Source organism: Thermobia domestica, chromosome 2 (genome assembly GCF_964235325.1).
Source record: "Thermobia domestica chromosome 2, izTheDome1.hap1.1, whole genome shotgun sequence".
Lineage (NCBI taxonomy): Eukaryota > Metazoa > Arthropoda > Insecta > Zygentoma > Lepismatidae > Thermobia > Thermobia domestica.
This window is the reverse complement of record NC_137455.1, coordinates 381,207,972-381,230,930: the sequence shown is the minus strand read 5'-3', so window position 1 is coordinate 381,230,930 and position 22,959 is coordinate 381,207,972. Positions and strand designations below refer to the sequence as shown.

General features: G+C 36.6%; 1 protein-coding gene across 1 annotated transcript in view; it reads right to left on the bottom strand.

Moving 5' to 3' along the window:
• Positions 1 to 22,959, bottom strand: part of LOC145679637 (uncharacterized) — a 327,953-nt gene that overhangs the window by 151,358 nt on the left and 153,636 nt on the right. The window contains exon 4 of the mRNA XM_081750212.1: positions 3,266 to 3,393. Within this exon, the coding sequence (XP_081606338.1) occupies positions 3,266 to 3,393 (128 nt within the window). The remainder of the gene's footprint in view (positions 1 to 3,265; positions 3,394 to 22,959) is intronic.

The following is a 22,959-nucleotide window of genomic DNA, read 5'->3' as shown; positions in this document are numbered from 1 at the left end:
TTAGCCACAATGTTAACTGCGAACACCAATGAGCTGTAGAGTAGACCCATAGCTAGGGGGCTTAGCCCACTCTGCAGCCTCCTTCAACCTCTACTGAAACTTTCAGTTATTCCTTTAGATTAAAAACAAATGTTCAAAAATTAACAGTCAAAAATGCAAGATGAAAATTATCTACCACTCTGTTACAGAATCCATAAATAATAAATAAACAGTTTTGTATCGTTTGTTGATATCTGTCATGCCTGTCCCTCCCGTGTTAAATTCTGCTTCTTATAAGAAATCGCTCTGTCTACTGGGATGTAAGAGATAGAAAGGCGAAAGTTTTATTTGTATTGTATTTTCAGCTAATATATACAACGTAAATTTACTATATCATGTTATCATGTATTTCTCTTTTTGTGTTTTGCTGGGGCCGCGGTGGCTCAGTGGTAGAGCGTTCATCTCTGGTGCTAGGGGTCTCGGGTTCAAACCCTGCTCCCGCCAAGTGAACTTTGTGGTGGACAAACACCGTGTGCATGGGTTTTCTCGGGGTTCTCCCGTTTCCTCCCACTTTCTTCATTCATCCCACTTTCTCCCACCATTTCATTCATCTCTCATCATCACCGTCTCCTTTAGCCTAACCGGCATAACCGTGGCACGTAAAACTCAAAAATTTCATTTCATTTCATTTTCTCTGTGTTTTGCAATTGACTTTGCAGTGTGGTCAGTGCAGCGTTACCAAGAACAGCCCAGGTTCTCCTATCGTTCACAGGCAGCCCAGTAGTTCTGTCAATCCTCCGTAGAGTGAACACCTGGCGGTGAAGGGAGACTGTATCATGGTGTTTAGTGTGTCACCTTCTTAACGTTACAAAATTCAAGAAAATGTCGAATCGTACTTTCACATCCTCTGTGGCTCGCCTTGTAACATCATTTCAAATTTTGATAGAAAGGGGGGTGGAGATGTTCCACCCACATAAGAATTTCAACTTTTATTATTACTGTATTAATATAGTCCTATAGCTGATTAAAAAGTATGAGCCTCTCAAATTCATACGAAGGATGTGGCGATTGTCTGCCCCCTGCCTTCCTCAAATGACGCACCTGGGGCCACCTTACTTCGACCTGTCCCGAATGGGAGGGAACGAGAGAACCCAAAGAAAATCCACATTTACATTGCTTAGGATCGAATCGCAGCCTTTCATACCATAGATGAGTACTCTACCACTGAGCCACTTACCCCCTTTCTTCTTCTTCTTCTTCTTCTTCTTCTTCTTCTTCTTATTATTATTATTATTATTATTATTATTATTATTATTATTATTATTATTATTATTATTATTATTATTATTATTATTTTATATTTGCAGTTTGAAAATTATAACTTGACTTTTAAGGAACTATCCTTGAATTTTTTCTTTTTGTTCTCTGGTGGGGGGTTGGGAGAGAGGACAGAAGCACAAAAATGTGTCCAGATGGTCGATACAAGATACAGATTGACACCACTCACTTCCGTTTTCGCTTCTACTCTACCCATTTCACGTACTATGGAAACTGTTGTTGCAAATTTACGACAATATTTTTGGAAACACCCTGTTGTTATTCCTTATATATATATATACCCTACGTATTTATTTTTTTCGAAATCACGTCTGTATTGGAGATACATCTCAACAGAGGTCACTTAGATAATTCATTTTGTCAGCCCACTCTGTACGTACGTAAGGTACCCATTAGTATTCCTCAATACCACCCATGGACAAGAAGGTAGAAAAGCTTGTTTTCTGTCGCTCATAATTCAAGGCTTGAAATGCAGAGGGCAGCGCTTTCAAGGCTGGATAATTACATGAAAGAGAGGAAGGGAGATGTGAGTAAGTGTGTATGTATGTATGTATGTATATGTGTACAGTGATGAATAGCTTCGGTTAAAACCCGACAATCCAGTCATATACGGATTGTGCATTTGCAGAGTTGCCAACATACATCTATTAAAAAAATAGTGTTGCCTTACAAGTCGACACGAGAAAGAATGTTCGTGACATCACACCCTGCTAACACTTTCAGGCCTTGTGAAACCTTCAGTTGTTTCTTGGTATGTATATATGAACATAGCTGTAGCTACGGGGTGTGGGGGTCCAACGAGGCCGTCGGCCCGGGCGCTGATAACAAAAGGGCGCCGAACGAAGAAATAAAAAAGAAACTATTGGAAAAGAGTAAAGGACGCGGCGCCCTGTAAAAGTATTGGCGCCCTATTAAATCAATATTGTCGATTTGTAAAGAAATATATTTGGTAACAGTTTCTTGATCGCTCCGTTCGCAACCCAAATGTTTCAATTAGAGCCACAAGTTTTTACCTAAATACATCAAAACATGACATGAAAAAACTACGATTTTTGCCTACTAGAATCAAACAATGATTAAAACAAAACTGTCAAATTTTTGCCAAAGGTTCACTTCATATTTTTTGCTACTGTTCATATAATTACAGATTTAGAATTTAGTTTGAAAAATATTTGAAAATTAGGATATGTGAAAAGCACTGAGTATGGTGTAGAACAGACAAAGTTTATGTGGTGAAAACCTAGCAAATATATTTTACAAAAAGATTTTAAATGTCTCAGTATATAGTTACACTATTTTTTAATAGAAAAACATAAATATCATAGTTGCAAATTAATTTTGAAAATTTACTGACAATGGACCACTTGCCAGAGAATCGCCAGAGAAAAAAGTTATTATATATGATTTATTAATGACATGATATACAAAGAGCAGAGAAATGACTTCTAGTGTATGCAAGAGAGCTTTCAAAATCAGAAACATTCAAAGTCTGGAATGTGTGTTCGGTGTAATAATGGTGATGAGTTTGGTTAATTAATCCTGTTTTTCTACCCAATCGGATTAATCACGACGCGTCACGACGTTGAGAAGGAAGGTATGAAAATAAGGGTAGTATACACAAGCTGCTGTTTGCGCGGCTCTGCCTATTAAAAATTTAGGTAAAGAAGGAAACAATAACATTTTCGAACTTGATGCAGATGTAGAATAGGGGTCGTAACTTAACGAATTTTGTCTTTTTCAAAGACTGATGAATATCAGTGATTTTTTTTTTTATTCCGTTGATACATAAAATCCTTCCAATCTGAAGGAATTTAATGAGATCATTTCTCCATCATCTCCTTGTATCGCCAGGATATAGTTTGGGAGTCCATAAAGTCCTGCAGGAAAGTAAAACTCTATAACTTGGAAACTACGTAATCTATTAACAAATACTTTTTGGTGTACTTACAGAGAGGTTCAAAGGTTTGTTTCAGCTCGTTATGGTTCATCGCCAAACCTCCAATTGTGCACCATTCACGTCCAAACACTCTTGCAGTCTTTTGGGGAAACCAAGAATTGCGTGTTGGCGGTGTTCGTCTGGAATGTTCAAAATCACATCAGTTATTTTGTTCTTGACATCATGCAGATTAGCTGGCTTCTGCGAATACACCTTGGTCTTCACGTGTCCCCACAGCCAGTGATCAGAAGCCAGAATAAAACTTTAAACTTCCCTTCTTTATACCCCAAAAATTTATACACTTAAACGTAACGGTTTCGAAGTTATAGGGTTTTACTTCCTGCAGGACTTTATGGACTCCCTATCTATCTATCTATCTATATCTATATCTATATCTATATCTATCTATCTATCTATCTATCTATCTATATATATATATATATATATATATATATATGTGCGTGTGTGTGTGTGTGTGTGTGTGTGGGTGTATGAGTGTTAGTGTATTTTTACTTAATAATAAGTAACCTTAAATTCAGAACTTTCATTCATTAAGATTTTAAGTAATTACTGTAATATCATAGGTATGTAGTAGCCAAACTATATTTTGGATTTTAAATACAAACATTAAACATGTTCTTCAGCTCTATCGATCAATAATGAGAAATTCGCAAAGAAGGGTTTTTCTGAATTTCCGTTACATTTCACAGAAAATAATCGAAATTGTAGCTTGCTGTTTTGTGTGGTCATATACAGAATAACACTTTAATACTTTTGGCGAAACATGGGTCTCTGAGATCCAGTGGTACTTTTTAAAACACAATGGTGACAGCCTTTTTGCTCATGAAAATTTATGTTTATCTGGCTCTTTTATTTTATTCTTTCATATTTCATGTGTATGACAAAAAAAACTTAAATATATTTCAAAGTAAATATAACGCAAAATTGACTTACAGATCTCTGACACCTTGTGTTTCTCAGAACGTTTCTGAAACTCATTTTTTCGGCTGAAGTGTTAAAAGTTTACAATTCTAGACCTCGGGTGTAGAAGAAGATAACTCACATTTCATGAAAATTTTAGTTATGTGAATGAACTACAGGTTGTCGCCTTATTCGTAAGTAAAATTCGCCAGAGGCATGTCACCGTGCCCTTGCCTGCCATCTGTATATGTAAATAAAAAATGTTTCAGCTTGAACAGAGAGAGAGAGAAGAGGCTTGTTACCTAGTTCATTCATAGAACTAATTTTTTTGTCATATGTAAGTTATCACCTCTTACAGCCGAGGTTTAGACTTATTATTGGAAATTAATGCTGTCATCCATTTCACAAACATTTTAAAAGCACACTAGTTGAACCTGCGCTATATACACAGGGCACAGTTCTAATATGAACGTGAATCTCCTTCCCACTTCTCATTATATCTGTGCAAGTCCCTTTACGAACACAAGTTAAGGACAAGAAGACTCCCAAAGGGAGTGAATTGCTATGGACAAACATATAAATGTAGTATTTTGATATATAGAATGTTGGAGTGAGTTTGTGGGAAACTTGGATAAGTGATAGATGATACCAAACGCAAATATTTTTTCTTATAGTTCCATATCCGAGTACGTCTCATTGTGGATCCACAAGTCTTCGAAGTTACCAACTTGCAATATAGATTTTGTCATTCAGAGTAAAGCAAAACGCCTGAAATGTCCATCAACCCGCTATACATAGCTCCTTTACTGGTTGCCTTTCACAAGGGTATCAACCTAGTTGCAATATTAAACTAATACCAAAAGGACATCTGAAGTGTGGAATAGAAAATAAATACAAGCTTTTTTTTTTTTTGGCAAATCTACACAAAATTTGGAATCGACCAGCGAAAACAATGTATTGAAATTTCATTTTTTATCGATTGTATGACACTTTGTAAATAGTTGTAAAATTTCATAACTGTTTTGAAAGTGCATCTGTATACAGAGGCGGATCCAAGGGGGGTGGGCTATAGGGGTTATATCCCCCCCTTGACGCTCAGGTATTCACTGGATAAAATGGGCTTCAATCCTGCTTTACACTGGATAAAGCTGCAAATTATGGTTTAGCCCCTGCCTTGATCATATCGTAGATCCGCCACTGTATATATATACCTACCAAAGGTAGTTTTGTCAAGTTTAACAAAACGTTCAAAATACTCCTCTTGAAAACAGCTCTTATTTGTAAATAAAAACATAATGACCGCTTTTGGCTGTTGCAATGATCTGTCCAAGCAGCTTGATGAAAAGTCTGTGTAGCGTAACAAAAGATATTTCTCTTATAAGTTAAAAAAAAAAAAATGGAAAATCTTGGTGAGATAGGTATAAGGAGAACCGATTTTTTTTTCCGGGGGCCGAAATCTCTAGCTACGGCTCTGTATATGAATGAAAGGCGAACACAAATTAGCTCCTTCCCTAAAATGTCCTCGCATCAATTTCATGACACCTTTTCAAGAAGAGACAGTCTCGTCTCGAAGGGAACCTTACATTTAATAAACACAAAATTCCGCTAAATTGAGACAAAAATATCACTAGATTCAAACTTGACCGAAAATAACCAGTCTATTTCTTCTAATCGTTCCCAGACCTGTACGGAGACACGTCTACAATTTTAAATTACACTGGAAATTCCCATATATGATCCTTATATCTACACGTCGCATGTCGCTGACTCGAGGCTTCTCACACACTGACCATCTGCTACTGCTACCAAATTCCCTAATTCCTACAATATGTGGCTATAGAGAAGGCGTAACCTTAGAAAGGCCTTCCATGTTGGGGAGGAGAGAATGAATAACTTGGAAAAAATTACGAAAAATTAGTTTTGATCTCTACGGAGATTAGGTCCAGCCTACCCATTTAATGACCTACCTCATTTGCACATCACTGTTTAGGAAGTAGAACCTTCTAAAGTAGTGGTTCTTAACCGGTATGTCGGGGCCGCGGTGTCTCAGTGGTAGAGCATTCATCTCTGGTGCATTGGAATCAAGGGTTCAAACCCTGCTCCCGCGAAGTGAACTTTGTGGTGGACAAATACTGTGTGCGTGTGTTTCCTCGGAGTTCTCCCGTTTCCTCCCACTTTCTTCATTCCACCATTTCACACATTTCTCATCCTCACCGTCTCCTTTAGCCTAGCCGGCATAATCGTGGTACGTAAAACTCAAAAATTTCTTTTGATTTTCATTTTTAACCGGTATGTCGCACTTCGTGGGCAATTCTATTGGAAACACATCAATGGATGACTGATTATCAATCGGATACTAATCGAAAACCTTCTTAATACGAAGCAATAATGTTAACCAACAACAACCACTTGGTAAATTTGAATGTAGAAAATATTTATACTGTATAATGACATCAGAAATATCACTTGTAATTAAACATCATGTTTGGCAGGAAACTGTTGACGTTGGCAATCCTGTATATGCATAAATGACTGTATAGTTTTCGTGAAGCACCATTGGTTCGTACACGAAAAACGTGGAAAAAACGACCCATTTTGATTGCTCTTGAGGGTCAATGTGGGCCGTTTCTTCTGGATGAATACGGCAGACAATCGAAATTCATCATGAAGCTTAGCTTAAGGAATAATCATAGGCTTTTGTTAAGAAACTCAAAATGGAGATACGCCATTTCACAATCCCACCTTCTCCCAATTTTCACTGCGTTATAATATATTCAAAAGAAAGAAAGGATAAAAGAAAAAAACAGCGCAAAACACCAATGAGAAGATCTTATGAATAACAATTTTCCAACCTGAAATGGCATGATTATAATATTTCCTGTTAAAAAATAATAATACTAAAAAAAGTCGTGTTCTACCTCAAATTAACATACTCATTTTTGTAGTTATTAGTTCTGGTACATTGGATTTATAATATCTTTTGCACTGAAATTCTCTTAATAACTACCAAGAACTAAACCTTAATTTTTGGAACTTTTTTTTTTCTTATACTTCTTGTACTGGTGGGAATAATACAGGAGAAGGGAGAAATGCCTTGCTTACCAAATCGGTAATTGTAGACAATATTTATACGCCTATTATAAGGGATTTCTTTTAACGTGGTTGGATATTTTTTAAGTGGTGTTTAAGGAACATGCTATATATATGTGAGAGAAGGCTGCAGTGGCCGGGGGGAGGAAGGGAGGGGAAGTTATTTGTGATTTGTTTTCTTCTGGACAGAACCAGTTTGGGATAATGAAGATTAGGTATCTCTTCTTTCTCTCAGAAACAGATCGGGACCTGAAACATCGAGGAGCTAAAATAATTCAAAGCTTGGAGCATTGTTAAGAGGTTTCTAAGCCACTGGTTCTCAACTTAATTCCTATCACGATCCCTATTTTATCACATCTCCTTGCCAGTGACCCCCTTTTAATTTCTGGTTTGTAATAAGCCTGTGTGGGATTTTTAATATACATATTTTGGAAATTTCACGATATCCATCTATTTCTACAATAGTAGAATCCATTTCGTGTATATAGTGGATGCACTAACTTCCCTAAAAGCGAATGGATTAAAACCAAATTTGGTCAGATCATTCATATTACAAATATCGAATCCGATTAGTTATACTGTTTCAAAATGGAGGCCGTTTAAAAATTTTAAAACTTCATAACTCTCTTAATTTGGGGTCATAAAAAAATAAAAAATAAAGTAATTTTTAATTTTGGTTTTTAAAAACTTGGACAGTTGCTAAAGAAAAGTTATTGAGTATTTTAAATGACTTGATAAAGTGTGTCACGAAGATTGAACCGGACATTGCTGCACTAGTGAAATCACACCATGATCAGGTATCTCATTAGCTTTCAATTTTAATTGTATTCCAATACGCAGGTTTTGTTGCATTTGTATTTTTCTGATATTTGAATATGCAGTTCTCATTAGTTTTATATCGTACCTCTTTCATTTAAATTGATTTTTAAATAACTGTGTACACTGTTGAAAATGTTTAGTAGACCTATTTTTGTTGTTCTTAACAGAATGTATAAAAATAAAAATATGTCTATCAGAATAAAATTCAAAATAATATTTTAAAATATTTTCCGGTATTAAATTTTAATTATATTTATCTCTTCCTCGTATCTTCGTGACCCACCTAGGGGTTATGTCCCCCAAGTTAAGAAACCCTGCTCTAAGGTAAACTCCCAACCCTGAAGAACTTGAAAACCGACCAACTGACGATTTTTAAGTTGGAAAATGTGTGGTCAACATATTGCTGGTAGAATTGTACAGTATTTCAATACATTGATCGATTAATCTAAACTTGAATCGAAATATTGTTATCATAATATTACTATCGATATTTTGATATTTCGATATCAGGGTTTGTGGTGTGGTCCTGCAATCCTCTCTTGGAGGCGAGGTTGTGTGGTGGGTAATAACCTATACTGTGGGGAATTTATCTTGCAAACACCCAATATATGCCCCGGATTCGAACCCCAGTTGTGGTCCTTTAAACCCTTGGTGTTTCGTCATAGACTCAAACTCAAAAACACTCGATATATTTGGTATTTTGATATTATGATCGTCACATAGAGGGCCCATCTCTGGCGAGAAGATCACTGATTCGATTCCATGCAATGTGTGTCTCCTGTTTTCTCCCACATTACCATTGCACCAGTAGCCATAATAATTCACTTTCATTAACCGTATGCCTAAAGAATAATCGTTGGAGACTGTAAAACTGTAAAATTTTAATATAATTTCGCTATTATCGATCTTTTAGTATACAATATTTTTATTTTATATTTAAACATTTATGAGTTTAATGTATTGATATTTTCTATACTTCCATGTTTGACATTTCAATATTTTCTACATTTCAATATTTCTATAGCTTTGATATTTAATATTAGATATTTCTAATCGTTTTAATTATTTTACAGTAAAGCACTCAATATTTTTTTAAAGATATTGTTGATACTTCAATATTTTTCGACATTTCAATATTTATCAATATTTCGATATTTTAATATTCGATAATTTTATATTTTATAATTTCAATATTTTTAAATATTAATAACCAATCACTGACGTGACAGCCCTTCGAAGGCCTAAGATTGCTCGAACACCATCTGTCAGCGACTGATGGAACTACGTCCAGCCTGAGAGTGACGCACAAATGGACTGCTCGTCGCGGCGCCCAGCCTGTTCACAGGCATGTCAAGAGCTTTATACGCCTAGTGGGTGTCACGTCTTTTATTCACATCACTCCCCAGTTTGCCTCAAGACGATGGGTGGACACCGAAAACTAGAATGTAGCGACCGGTAATTAATTCTAGGATTATACAGGTGTAAGTTCAACGCTATAACCACTAGACTACGAATACCGTATTCTATTAATATTAGGTTATTTAATATTTTTCGATAGTTTGATACTTCAAATTTTTCTGACATTTCTTTGTTTTAATATTTCATATTTTTGAATTTACTTTCCCACTGGTGTAGCGGCTAGCGCGTGCGCCTTTAATGCACATGATCCCGGGTTCGATTCCCGGTGAGAGAGCACAAAAATTAATTTCTTGTCAAGCACTTCCATTACTTCTTCTTTAGCCTAAAGCGCATAATCGTGGATGTTAAACTTAGTCGAATTTTTTTGCATATTTTGACGTTCATTATTATGAAATTATTCAGTACGTTAGTATTCGATTTTTTCGGTATTTTTCCTATTTCGAAATATGATTCTCACTCATTTTCTATCTATACATGTGTATCTGCGTATAAATGTCCGTACAAATTAAAACTTATAAACACAATCGTAGAAATGAAGAAATTTTGAATCGCCAACACATCACAATGAATATTAGAAGGTGCTAAACTGTCAGTAAGTTACAAGGAAACTTGCAGTTTCCCTAAATATATGGCGACAGACAACCCAGTCTGCGAAAAGATCTTTCTCGTGTTTGACAAGTTGTTCCAGACACATCGTCGTTTTTTTTTTTTTTTTAAATAAAGTGAAAGCAGCTTTTGCTAATTTTTCCGTGTTGTTGTGTTAGTGTGAATTAGAAAATGAAAAAGAAAGAAAGAAAAAGTTAACAATTCTGTAAACACTGTATTTATCTGGCAAATAAGATATGCCAAGTTTTACAATGCTTTCTCTTCCTTATAAATATTACTTGTTTATTTAAAGGGCAAGAGTCAATGAATTTAACTGACGTAGATAGGATTTAGCACACGATGTAACGTACGATATATATGTATATTCTCCAATTTCTGAACTGAACAAATAAATGTGCAATAATATTAGCGTTCTCAAAAAAAAAAAAAAAAAAAAAAAAAGTAGATGAAACATACATAAAAAATCATGGCGTATTTATGATTTTGAATCGGAGGGGCTTTGCTAATTTTATTCCTGGAAATGTGAAGATTCTGCAAATTATTTCATTTACTTTAAAATAATAAATAAAATTTCGATGGGTGCTTAAGAGCGGAAGCCCCCCTTATATACGCCACTGCATGCACCAATCGATATCTTTCTTTGAAATGAACAAAACGGTGTAGTGAATGTAACTCATTTATTTATTTGTTTGTTTAACAACATTATCCAAAAATGGTCCTATTATTCGATGTATCATATCAAAATTACATGCTTCAGGATAAATTTTCATGTGTACTTTTTGGAGAAAATTGATTTTTAAAATCAAAGCGTACTTTTGGATAAACTGGATTTTAAAAATCAAAGCTTATTTTTTTTGGAGAACATTGATTTTAAACATCAAAGCGTGCTCTTTAGAGAAAATTAATTTTAAAAATCAAAGCGTACTTTTTGGAGAAAATGATTTCAAAAATCGAAGCATACTTTTGGAGAAAATTGATTTTTTTTTATATATAGCGCTAAAAGTATGCTGTTTGTTGCCGATAATAATTTATACTTTTGATTTAGCTGAACAAATTATTTATCTACGTATTACATCAGTATATACTACAGATTGACATTTCTAAAAACAACCGGCAATTTCAGGACCTGAAGATCTCTGGATTTTTGAAAGTGTCAGATTTTGGATAGTTGTATGTATCGTAACACAAAATGGCTACGTGTACAATTCTTTACCATGATTCTTTCAAGTATTAACCTACTCAACATGTAAGGATCCTGAGTAGTGGTATATCCTCTTGTAGATTCTAGTTCAGATTCGGGATATTTCTCCTACATTTTCAGTATTTCTCCTACATTTCAAAATTTTCGTTTCGGTACAGTTCACAGACCAGGCACGTAGCCAAGGGGTGGGTCCGGGGGGTCCGGACCCCCCCCCTTCGAGACCAGAAATAAAAAATTAAGGAAGAACGAAACAAAAAGAAACAAGAAATAGGAAGAATCAACGTTAAAAATAAAGATAAAATATAAAGATAAAAATATAAAGATAAAAAAGCTAAAAATAAAAATAATTTTTCGTCATCGCATCCTTGCAGTATCAAACATGTTATTTCAGAAAAGGTTTTCTACTGCTCCTTTAACTTGTCATTTGGAACAGACAGTAATTGACGGAATAATAAAACAAAAAAGTTATGTGGAAAGCAAGTTCTGTTAACATTTGATTCAACAGAGAAAGGAACGCAGATATTATAAAATATTTTACATTATTGGACATTACTTTTTTTAATAGTTGAGGTCATAATGAAAGGAAAATTGTTATATTTGGATGAACAAAAGAAAGAACGTAGATATTGTAAAATGTTTAAAATTATTTTTTTAAATATTCTTTTATTCGAGATTTCTTCATAGTTTGTTACTAAAATACTTACTAACATGCATGGGCGCCGATCCTGGGGGCCGAGGGGGCCCGTCCTCCCAAAGGTCATGTGGGACCCCTTGTATTTATGAATATACAATATATTGACATAATTTGAATGCAATTTGTCTTAAAATCCTCATATACGCCTTCTGCATCTCAATGGACCCCCCCCCCCCAAATTTACAGATAAATCGTCGCCTTTAATAACATGTCATAATTTTAAAGTCTTAACATACCAATATGTGTTGCTAGTAAAATGTTTAAATTGATCAGGCCCTTGGTGTGATAACCACAATATTTCATATCATACTCCCCCCCCCCCTCCATCGCGAAATCCTGACTAAACGAACCAATATATGTTACTAGTAAATTAATTTACAATAATCGAACTCTGGGGTGATAACCACAGTATTTCATGTCTCGGACCCCCCTATTACGAAATCCTGGCTACGTGCCTGCACAGACTGTCCGGCATTATACTTGTCATCCCGCGCAAAAGGCGGACAAATGGAGCACCTTTTATACTATAGACAACCTTCTATTATACAGTACTAGTTGTTCTCTCAAAGCCCTCGGCTCGCCTAAAAAATTGTCTCCATGTTAGAGACATGTATTGACGTACAATAGGAGGCAGTGCAGTTAAAGTCTTTCTTTCTCAACTGTGCCCTTGCTGGCGCTGCTGTCGATGTGTGATTTCCTGTACTTCCCTCGAAAGAGGTGGGTCAAGTTGCTGCGGCCGAAATCTTTCAATTGTTGGATGCGGAAGCGTTGTCACAATGAAGTATTTCACGGACTTCGCTATGCTCTGTCTTGTTAGCCAGTTTAAGTACCGAACGATCTTCACTCGTCAAGACCAAACGACTGAATATCAAATTTGCAACACAGCTGAGGTCATTCACTTCTTTACCCTAAGCAAAGGGAGGGTTCCATCCGCCAGAGGGTGGCGGGGGTAGGGCCGAAGTATAGTTCGCATATTTTCCGAGGACACAGGTGGAATAGACGGGCTCTAGTAACAATCTTCAGCCTGACTGTGAACTATTAGGGAAAGGCGTGACTGACAAAGTAAGTCATGTTGCATTTATAGTAATGATTAGGGCGTTGGACTCACGTCCGCGTAGTCCCAGGTTCGCTTCTCGGCCTGTTCTTCCAACCAGCGTCGTGAAGCAAACTGATGAGTCGTGTGAATAAAAGGCGTGACGGCTACTAGGTCTACAAAGCTTTTGATTCGCCTATAGAGATAGGTCAACGAAACTAGCTGACCACGTGTTCGTCACTAGACTGGACGTAGTTCAGTCGGACGCTAACAGATGGCGTTAGAGCGGCTCTTACCTACAAAGGGCTGTTACGCCAAATAATTTAATTTAATAACGGAAGTAACGAAATGAGTGTTGGCCAATGGTTGATTTTTGGTAGCATCTCCACTGTTTCAATGCTTGTCAACATATTGACGATGTACACAAGGGCGACGATCCCAGGGGAGCCAAGGGGGCCCGGTCCCCCCTAAGCTCTTATGGGTCCCCTATTGTATTTATGAATATACAATATTTGGCATAATTTGAGTGTAATTTGTCTTAAAATCTTCATATATATACCTTCTGCATCTGAATGCCGCCCCCCCCCCAAATTTACAGAGAAATCGGCGCCCTTGGATGTATGTTTTGCCGCAGTAGTTTTCAACCAATTCTCAGCAAATTGACAACTATATGACCACTTTTCAACTTAACCACCAAAAGTAAACGTTGATCATATGGTAAATATTATTAGTTGGTACAATTGAACAAAAGTAGTAATCGATAAATTGTAATTGAATTAAAAGTAAAAATCCGTTGTGCTGAAATCAACGGTTTTGACCACCATAAAATACTTGCGTCTCAAAGTTATTTTACACATGAAAAGTCAATTCAGCCTTAAAGCTACAATGAACGGATCATTTTGGTTACTTGGGAACCGAGTACTCAAAAAAAGAGTATTTTTTTTAAATTCTCGAGGTTCAAAAATATTTCTCGAGGTTCAAAAAATATTTTTAAAAAAGTCTATTCTGAAATTTTTTACTGTTTCTGCATTTTTTTCTTTTTTTTTAAAAAAAACAATATAGTGTGCGTTCTACCTTCTAGACCAGCGTTTCCCAACCGGTGTGCCGCGAATGGGCCGCTGGTGTGCCGCGAGGAAATCGAAACATAATTATTAATTCTATTGCAATCAAATTGCAAGACATTGTGTCTCACATTATATTTGTGAGGAAAAATGTATATTTGTGTTCCATATTACTTTGAGCGTCTACTAGTGAATCTACAATTTTAAGTTCCATACTGTGTTACTATTCTGTACATTTTTAATGTTAAAAAGGTATTTGTTATATTTGTTATCACCATTATTGCTTCTTTATTGTTGCAGACTATTTCCTGACTTGAAATTTTAAAATATTATTCAATCATTTCGAGAAAGCAAACCTGCATACAAATTACCCTCATTTGTGTTTTAAAAGTACAAGAGATTTGTTTGTTCGTTCCTTATTTAGTAATCTTCCTTCTTAGTGAAAGGTTGGATACAATTTTCGAAAGAGAAAGTGTATTTTTATAAACCGGAGTCTTATATTTCATTGTAATTGTTTTCTATTTTTAAATTAGAATGAAAAATAAGCATAATAATTTACCACGGATTGAAACCAGTGATCGAACCCTGTTTTATGTTTACTACTACTACTACTACTACTACTACTACTACTACTACTACTACTACTACTACTACTACTAATAATAATAATAATAATAATAATAATAATAATAATAATAATAATAATAATAATAATAATAATAATAATAATAATAATAATAATAACATTAGTGTGCCGCGAGAATTCAAGTTATACCTGTAGTGTGCCGCAAGTTGAAAAAGGTTGGGAAACGCTGTTCTAGACATTTTTCAGACGCTACGGGTAGGACACACGCTATTTTTACGTCAGAAAGAAATGACAAAAAAATAGCTACAGTGCATAATTTAACTGCGAGAATACCTATATGAGTGAAATGGCTGCCATTGCCTCCTAAGCTTTTTCTATTCGTATACAAACACTCCACATCTCAACTTCGGCCATATGTGTATTGAGAAATGAAGTACGCGTATATTGACCAGAGATTTGTATTTACTCGTTTATTTTTGTTAAAAGAACCAAGCAAGAACTGTCTACAGATTTATGTACTGGAGTAGGATCAAGTTAATTATACGGTGCCTCTAGCAAGCCCACATGGATATATGTAAGTACGTCCATCGCAACTATGAATAATGGCTCCGACATATGATTATTATTATTTTTTTCTTTTTTCTTTTTCCTTTTTGTGAAGCAAAAGGTGGGTGAGGCTTGTAGAATCTTTCAGTTAAATTGGGGGAGGGTTTAAACTTCTTCTTCCCTCCCTCAAACCCTTAAAATTATCTTCACAGTATAAGCACGTAGAACATGATACAAGCAATATAATTAGGCTGGTAAAATTTATGACCTTTCCGTGTTTCAGTCACCTTTTTAAAGTTTACGAGTTTTAGAAGTCGCTAGAGGTTGTAGAACGGCCTATAGGGGCCAATTGAGGTGACGGGGAGTCAAGGTGGGGGAATGCTTTGTGTTATTTCATATTTTGGTCTGTTCTTGGTTGAAAAATCCCTCGTGATTTTTCCTGCAAGACAGAATAATTGCGATAAATTCTGTATTTATTATTACTTGGGAAATCACGAACTAAAGTAATGTATGAAAGAAATAACTTGACTTCAAGAATTCAAATATTTTTTTTCTGAAGTAGTTCAATAAAGAAAAATTCAAGAATAAGCAAATTGGGTACTGTCATGTGCTAAAGGAACTTCAATCGTTGCCTCCTTTATTTTTTTCTTTTCCGGCTCCCTTAGAATGCTCTTATCTTTAACTAGAATTGAAACTAATGGAGGTGGATAGTGGATAGGTGTAGCCAGAAATACTCGACAGATGGACAATGTCAAATCTAGAGTCCGTGGGACGTGAGAAAACTAAAATTGTTTCCATTTGAATAATGTAGAAAAAACTCAAAAGAAGGGAATTACAACCCTCACCAACCTCCTTTTCGCTACGCCACTGTGTCATAGGAATAACTAGAGGAAGGCAGACCCGCCTACAACACTGTTGGACCTCTACAATACTGTGGGATCATAGGGAAGGTTCTTTAATTTCTCAGACGAAAAGATCCATACCCCCCTTAGCAAAATATCCTGATAAGATCAATGCAGTGTTTAGATCTATTTTGTTTTTCTATCGTTTCCACAGAACGGAGAAGAAAATTCAGATACAAGTGAATTTGAAAGAAATTCTGGACAAAGATGTTAGCTATATATAAAGAAAAGCTAGAAATCACCTGATTCTCTGAAGAACCCAATGCTTCAAAAGGATTCAATTCCTAGAGCCCCTTCTCCGGTGCTTGGGGTCTATGGTTCGATCCCAGCTCGCGCCGTGTGGACTTTGTGGTGGACAAACACCGTGCTCGTGGGTTTTCTCGGGGTTCTCCCGTTTCCTCTCACTTTCTTCATTCCACCATTTCATTCATTTCTCATAATCACCGTCTCCTTTAGCCTAGCCGGCATAAGCGTGGGATGTAAAACTTAAAAGATTTCATTTTATTTTTTCCTAGAGCCCCTTGGGGCACGGTGGCTCAGTGGTAGAGCGTTTACCTCTGGTGCGTGGGGTCCCTGGTTGGATCTCCGACCAGTGATGAAAATTTTCCGGAAAATTTTCCTATTCATAAAAACATGTTCCACTTATTCCTACATCGTTGTTTAGACGTGATGTGAGGTGGAAGATTTTCTTCTATATTTTTCCGGAAAATTTTCCGTTCTAAACAAATATCAGTGATCAAGTAACAATTCCACAGTTATCATAAAATTGAGTGAATTCGTATATAGAAATATTAAAAAGTGAAAGATCGTTTAAAGAATCTGAAAATTTTTACGGCTCAGACAATTTTCAGTACTGTGTAGGAGCAAGATAAACAATTTTTCATGAATCGAAATATTTTGTCTTCTATGGAAAAAAAATTGAAATTTTATGAGTCGGAAAATTTTTATGATTTTGAAGCAAAAAGTAAAACAACGGAAAGTTTTATTGCTCTGTAGAAACAAGTGAAATGCATTTTCATGGATCGGAAATTTTTCATTGTGATGTAGAAACAAGTGGAAAAACTTTCCATACGCCGGACAATTTTGGATAGTATGTATAGTGATGTTAGATGGAAATTTTTGCACTATATTTAACTGCACATTGAGCTATAAAATTCAATTCCTGTAGAAGAAAGTTAGACAGCAACAAATTACAATTTTAGGAAAAATATAGCGGAAAATTTTCCACCTCACATCACTATCCCCGACCAAGTACGTTCGTGGTGGAAACCCATCGTGCTCGTGGGTTTTCTCGGAGTTAAATAAAATAAGTCGAAGTCGAAGTTTAAATAAAAACGTGGGAATCAGATACGGACGTACACAAACGCTTCACAACGCTAGTTAGGGAAAAATGATAGTATGCTGGTTATTTCAACCTACTCAGACAATAACAAGTCGCGAGTTTTGTTGAGACAGATTCCCGCTGCTCTATTGCAATCTATAACAGAGTCCCCGCCCCCCCCTTAAATTTTTATTGCCACCTTGTACAAAAGTCTGAATTCTACACTGGCCTAAAGGATATAATCGTGGGACCTTAAACTGAAGGATTTTCATTCAAAAGTAAGGATTAAATACCATACATTCTAGGAATGCGGGATTTGTAACTGTATTCGTTGAGGAACTGAAATCTCGTAGAAAATCGAGAACTGCTAGAATTGAGTACATTTGAAAGACTGAGATCTGTAGAGAATTCGAGGGTCTAAAAAATGACCCACGATTATGCCCTTTAGGTTAAGAGTCTTCATCCCGGCGAAATTAAAATACCGCTAGTTTTACAGTAATTATGTGATATCTTCAAATAGATAAAAGATAATTGAAATATGGAACAAGAGCGCCCTAGACAATATTATTTTGCGTGAGCTACCGTTATCACAAGTCACCTAGTGGCTTTCCGTTTCCAGCTGTTTAGAAACGCGAAAATAAATGCCGATTTTCAAAATGGCTCGAAATCGAAAACAGATGAGTGAGTCGTGATAACGGTTTCTCATGTAAAATAATATTGTCTAGAGCGCTCTTGTTCCACATTATGATTATCTTTTATCTATTTGAAGATATCACATAATTACTGTAAAATTAGCGGTATTTTAATTTCGCCGGGATGAAGACTCTTAAGGGGACGATGATTAAAAACAAGTGAATAATGATGAAAGAATTGGTGGAATGCGAAAGTGGGTGGAAACGAAAGTATCCCGAGAAAACCTACGGTTACAATGTTGTCCATCACAAACTTACTAGGACGGGGATCAAACCAGGGACACCACGTACCAGAGGTAAGTGATCTACCACTATCCCCACCGTAGAGTAAGCCACTGTATCCCCCCAGTTTTGAACGGAATCATTGGATGATTTAAATCGTTCGCTATAATCTATTATATCAATTGAGTCCGATGCTTTTATAGGTGCAGTTCCATTTCTTTATTCTACAATAAATAAATAAATAAATAAAATAAAAAGTAAATTAAATTAAACTGTAATATTGTACATTTTATAAATGAATTGTTTTATAATATTTTAACGTTTATTTTAGAGCATTAGATTCATATCAAAAACCTCTTCTCGCCATCTCTTACCCATTTTGGGGCCACGGTGGCTCAGTGGTAGAGCGTTCACCTCTGGTGCTAGGGGTCCCGGGTTCGATCCCAGTCCCCGCCAAGTGAACTTTGTGGTGGACAAACACCGTGTGCGCGGGTTTTCTCGGGGTTCTCCCACTTTCTTCATTCCACCATTTCATTCATTACTCATCATCACCGTCTCCTTTAGCCTAACCGGCATAACCGTGGGACGTAAAACTCAAAGATTTCATTTCATTTTTCTTACCCATTTTGATCTGATACTGATACCTTTCAACAACAACAAAATAATAATTTTAAAAAAAACGAACGGATGTGGCCGCCCGGGGAGACTTCCAATATTTCTACAAGACATAGTTTGGAAGTCTGAAAACAGAATCCATCTCTAGAAGAGAAATCAACCTTCTTATTTAGTTGTCTCAGATAAGACAGAGGTCAGAGAACGATCCCTTTATGTACATTTTCAACCCTCCAATATTTTAAAACTTGTTTATAACACAAATGATATGTTTATGTGTATACGTGTTGGTGTGTTTTCGGGTATCTTACCCTATCTAATCAAGTGGCCACCATTTTTTTTTCAGATTAAACATTTCGTGCCCCCACTCAAAGCAAGCTGACGAAGGGTAAGTTTTTATTTTTATTTTTTATTTTCTCTCTCTGTCTCTTTTGGTTCCGTACGTCCAATGAGATTCAAACACAATGATACTGACGTATGAATGTTTCATCTTTATAAATTCAAATGAATTTGTGGCCTGTCAAACATCTGCCATATACATTAACAGCTGACACATAGCTCCAATAAACTAAGCAATATATATGGAAGTTGTTTGTGCAGTATGAGGAGGTCAAAAGTTACGCTACATGGTTTTAGGATCAATTACTGCAAAATAAATCCGTTTTTGGTAGTCAATCTAAGAGGGTTATCATGGTACGAAACTATAAGAAATAAGAAAACAAAATTTTCAATATTAATTTATGTAATTTGGTCGTGGATGACAGCAAACAGTAGATATTCGTAGATTTTCTAAAGTACACTCTTCAGCATACAAGCAGACTCATTTACATTAAATATACGTTAAACCCTTCCTGGCATGATCTTCGAACTCAGATCTGTAGCGAACTGGCCCACTGAGCAACCAGGTAAATGTCCACCAGAGATATCGTGGGTCAATGAAAACTTGACCAATGACCCACTGAATCACCACCCATCATGACCCAGTCTGATCCACCATCTACCAAAACTCTTCGTCATCAACTCTGAAGAGTCTTCATCCCGGCGAAATTAAAATACCGCTAATTTTACAGTAATTATGTGATATTTTCAAATAGACAAAAGCTAATCGAAATGTGGAACAAGAGCGCCCTAGACAATATTACTTTACATGAGAAACCGTTATCACGACTCACTTATCTGCTTTCGATTTCGAACCATTTTGAAAATCGGCATTTTTTTCGCGTTTCTGAACAGCTAAAAAGGGAAAGCCACTAGGTGACTTGTGATAACGGTACCTCACGCAAAATAATATTGTCTAGGGCGCTCTTGTTCCATGTTTCAATTATCTTTTATCTATAATGAAGATATCACATAATTACTGTAAAATTAGCGGTATTTTAATTTCGCCGGGATGGAGACTCTGAACCCATTATATACGCCCTCCTTTCCACTAACTAAAGAATTTACACTCGTAAAAAAAAACAATGTTGTTGAAATTATCACTAATCGAAGTTTGAATTTCTACGGTCCATCGGTCAAGCACCCCTCTGTTACAATACCTGTGAGCAACGTACATCTATAGCAACAGACTAAACCAAACCACTTTGGAGTAACAGCCCTTTTGGGGGCCTGAGCCACTCCAACGCCATCTGTTAGCGACCGGCTGGACTAGCGATGATCACATGGTCAGTGCGCTGCGTTGCTCTAACTAGCGTATCAGAAGATTCCTAGAACTAGTGGTCGTCACGTCTTTTATTCACGTGGCTCCCCAGTTTGCCTCACCACGCTGGCTGCGCTTACGACACTATAAATTGTGAAGCACTGGCCGGAATCGTACCCGGGGTCATGCAGACGTGAGTCCAACGCTCTAACCACTAGGCTATGGTGTCCCCTACATCTACAATATAAATTATATAATACCCCCTCGGATTAACTGTATAGACCATTCCTACTATTTATACTACCGCCTTTCCATGGAGTCAGTTCTGCTTTGTTCAACAATCCTATATTCACTTTGGGTCACCTTCCATCTATGATTTTTAAGAATTTTGTTGAACCAGATAAAGAGAACAAATTCACATAATTACCAAAAAAAAAAAAAAAAAAAGTAAATGTTGAAATATCCTTGTACTTAATATATAAAGGGTGCAAAATTCTTCTTTTTCTCTTCTTTTCCCTGTACAACTTCCGAGAAGAGAAACAAAACTCCGCCATTGCGTGCTGCAAAGCTTTTCCATAAGTTGTTAACATAGCTGAGGTTAAATTATTTACGTGTTCTGGGAGCTATTTCCAGACCTAATTGGCATCTTACTGAGGTGTCTTGACTTGCCATAACGAGGTTGAGTAGATGGCGCTAGTAACGGCCTGATAGACGTAAATGTCCGTCCAAATAGAGAGAGAGACTTTGCGGAAAGACTTTAAACGTCGCTCAAACTAGTGTCAACAGTTCAGGAACGAAACGTGTTTGAGTTGCATCGTTAATAGGCGTGTCTTTATGCTGATATACTTAAGTTGAGAGCACTGTTCTGATAATGTTTATAGCTGTAATTATAGATAGAAGTACATTGTCGGTTGGGGACAATGCAAAGAATCATATATGCACACACGGTGTAGGTGGAGACGAAGACGTTTCTACGCTCTTTCTTCCGTAATAAAATAAAAAATATATGGCTCTTTAGTTTGTCAATTGGCACATAGTTTCATACCTTGCAACATCTGTTATATGTTTTCCTTCAAACAAACGGAATAAGTCAATAACGGAGACAATGCATTTTCTATAATAGCTTACTTTCTACAAGTGTCTTAAAGCAGGATTTTACCTTTTTTAGTTTGTTTAACTTCCCACGATTATACTTCGAAGCAAAGGGAGACGATGACGATGAACGAAATATGGACTTAAGGAAGTGGGAGGAAACGGGCAGAACTCGAAAAAATCCAGTCACATTGTGTTTGTCCGCTACAAAGTCCACTTGACGATAGCTGGGACCGAACCAGGGATCCCGTTCACCAGTGCTCTACCACGGAGCCACCACGGTCCCCTACGCACCTTTACTACCTTGCAGACAGAGTTGCTTATGAGAGGAGGATTGTCTCGTCTCGACAAGGAATCATGAAATTGGTGTCTCGTCTCGGAAAAAGGTACATGTTTGTGATGGGTGAGTTCTGTCTTGTCTCGTATTTTCACATGACGGAAATTCTGTCCCGTCTCGAGCAACTCTGCTCAGTAACCAACAGTTACATGAGGGCAGGACAGCGATTCCCACGAAGGGGTTTTAGAACGCATGTTGCCTTTGCCCCCATGAGATAATGTCCAAAGGGAGGACATAATTTTTCATTGAAAATGGCACCATCAAACTGGAGAATGGAAAATTGAGATGAAAGATAAATTTGGGAGGCAGGAGGCTTAATTTGGGGGGGGGGAAGAATTGTAAATTTGGGGCACAGAATAGTAAAATTTGGGAAGGAAAACTGTAAGTTTGGGAAACAGAATGGTAACTCTGAGGAACAGAATGGTAAATTTGGGGAGTAAGAATTGTAAGCTTAGGGGACAGAATGGTAAATTTGGTGAGGAAGAATTGCAAATTTGGGGGGCAGAACGGTAACTCTGGGGAACAGAATGGTAAATTTGAGGAGGAAGAGTTGTAAGTTTTGGGGAAGAAAATGGTAAAATTGGGAGGGAAATTATGAATTTGAGGGATTGCGCCCAAATTCTTGGAGAATTAGAACTCTTGAGGCGGAACCTTATAGAACTATCAGATAAAAGAAAAAACAGAAAGTACGTATTAGAAGTTATAAGAAAGAGAAGAACCTATTACAGGGGGGAGGAGGTGTTAGATGCATTAAACGAGAGAAAGAAACTGGTTGAGATATTGGCTAAGAAGGAGCGGTATTGTGAGAGACTTGATTAGAAGGTATAGTGGAAGGAAAACGAGTCTTACGTAAAGATAAAGTGATGCGGAACAGGTGGTGGTACTGTAATCATCACTTTGCGATATTTTTCAT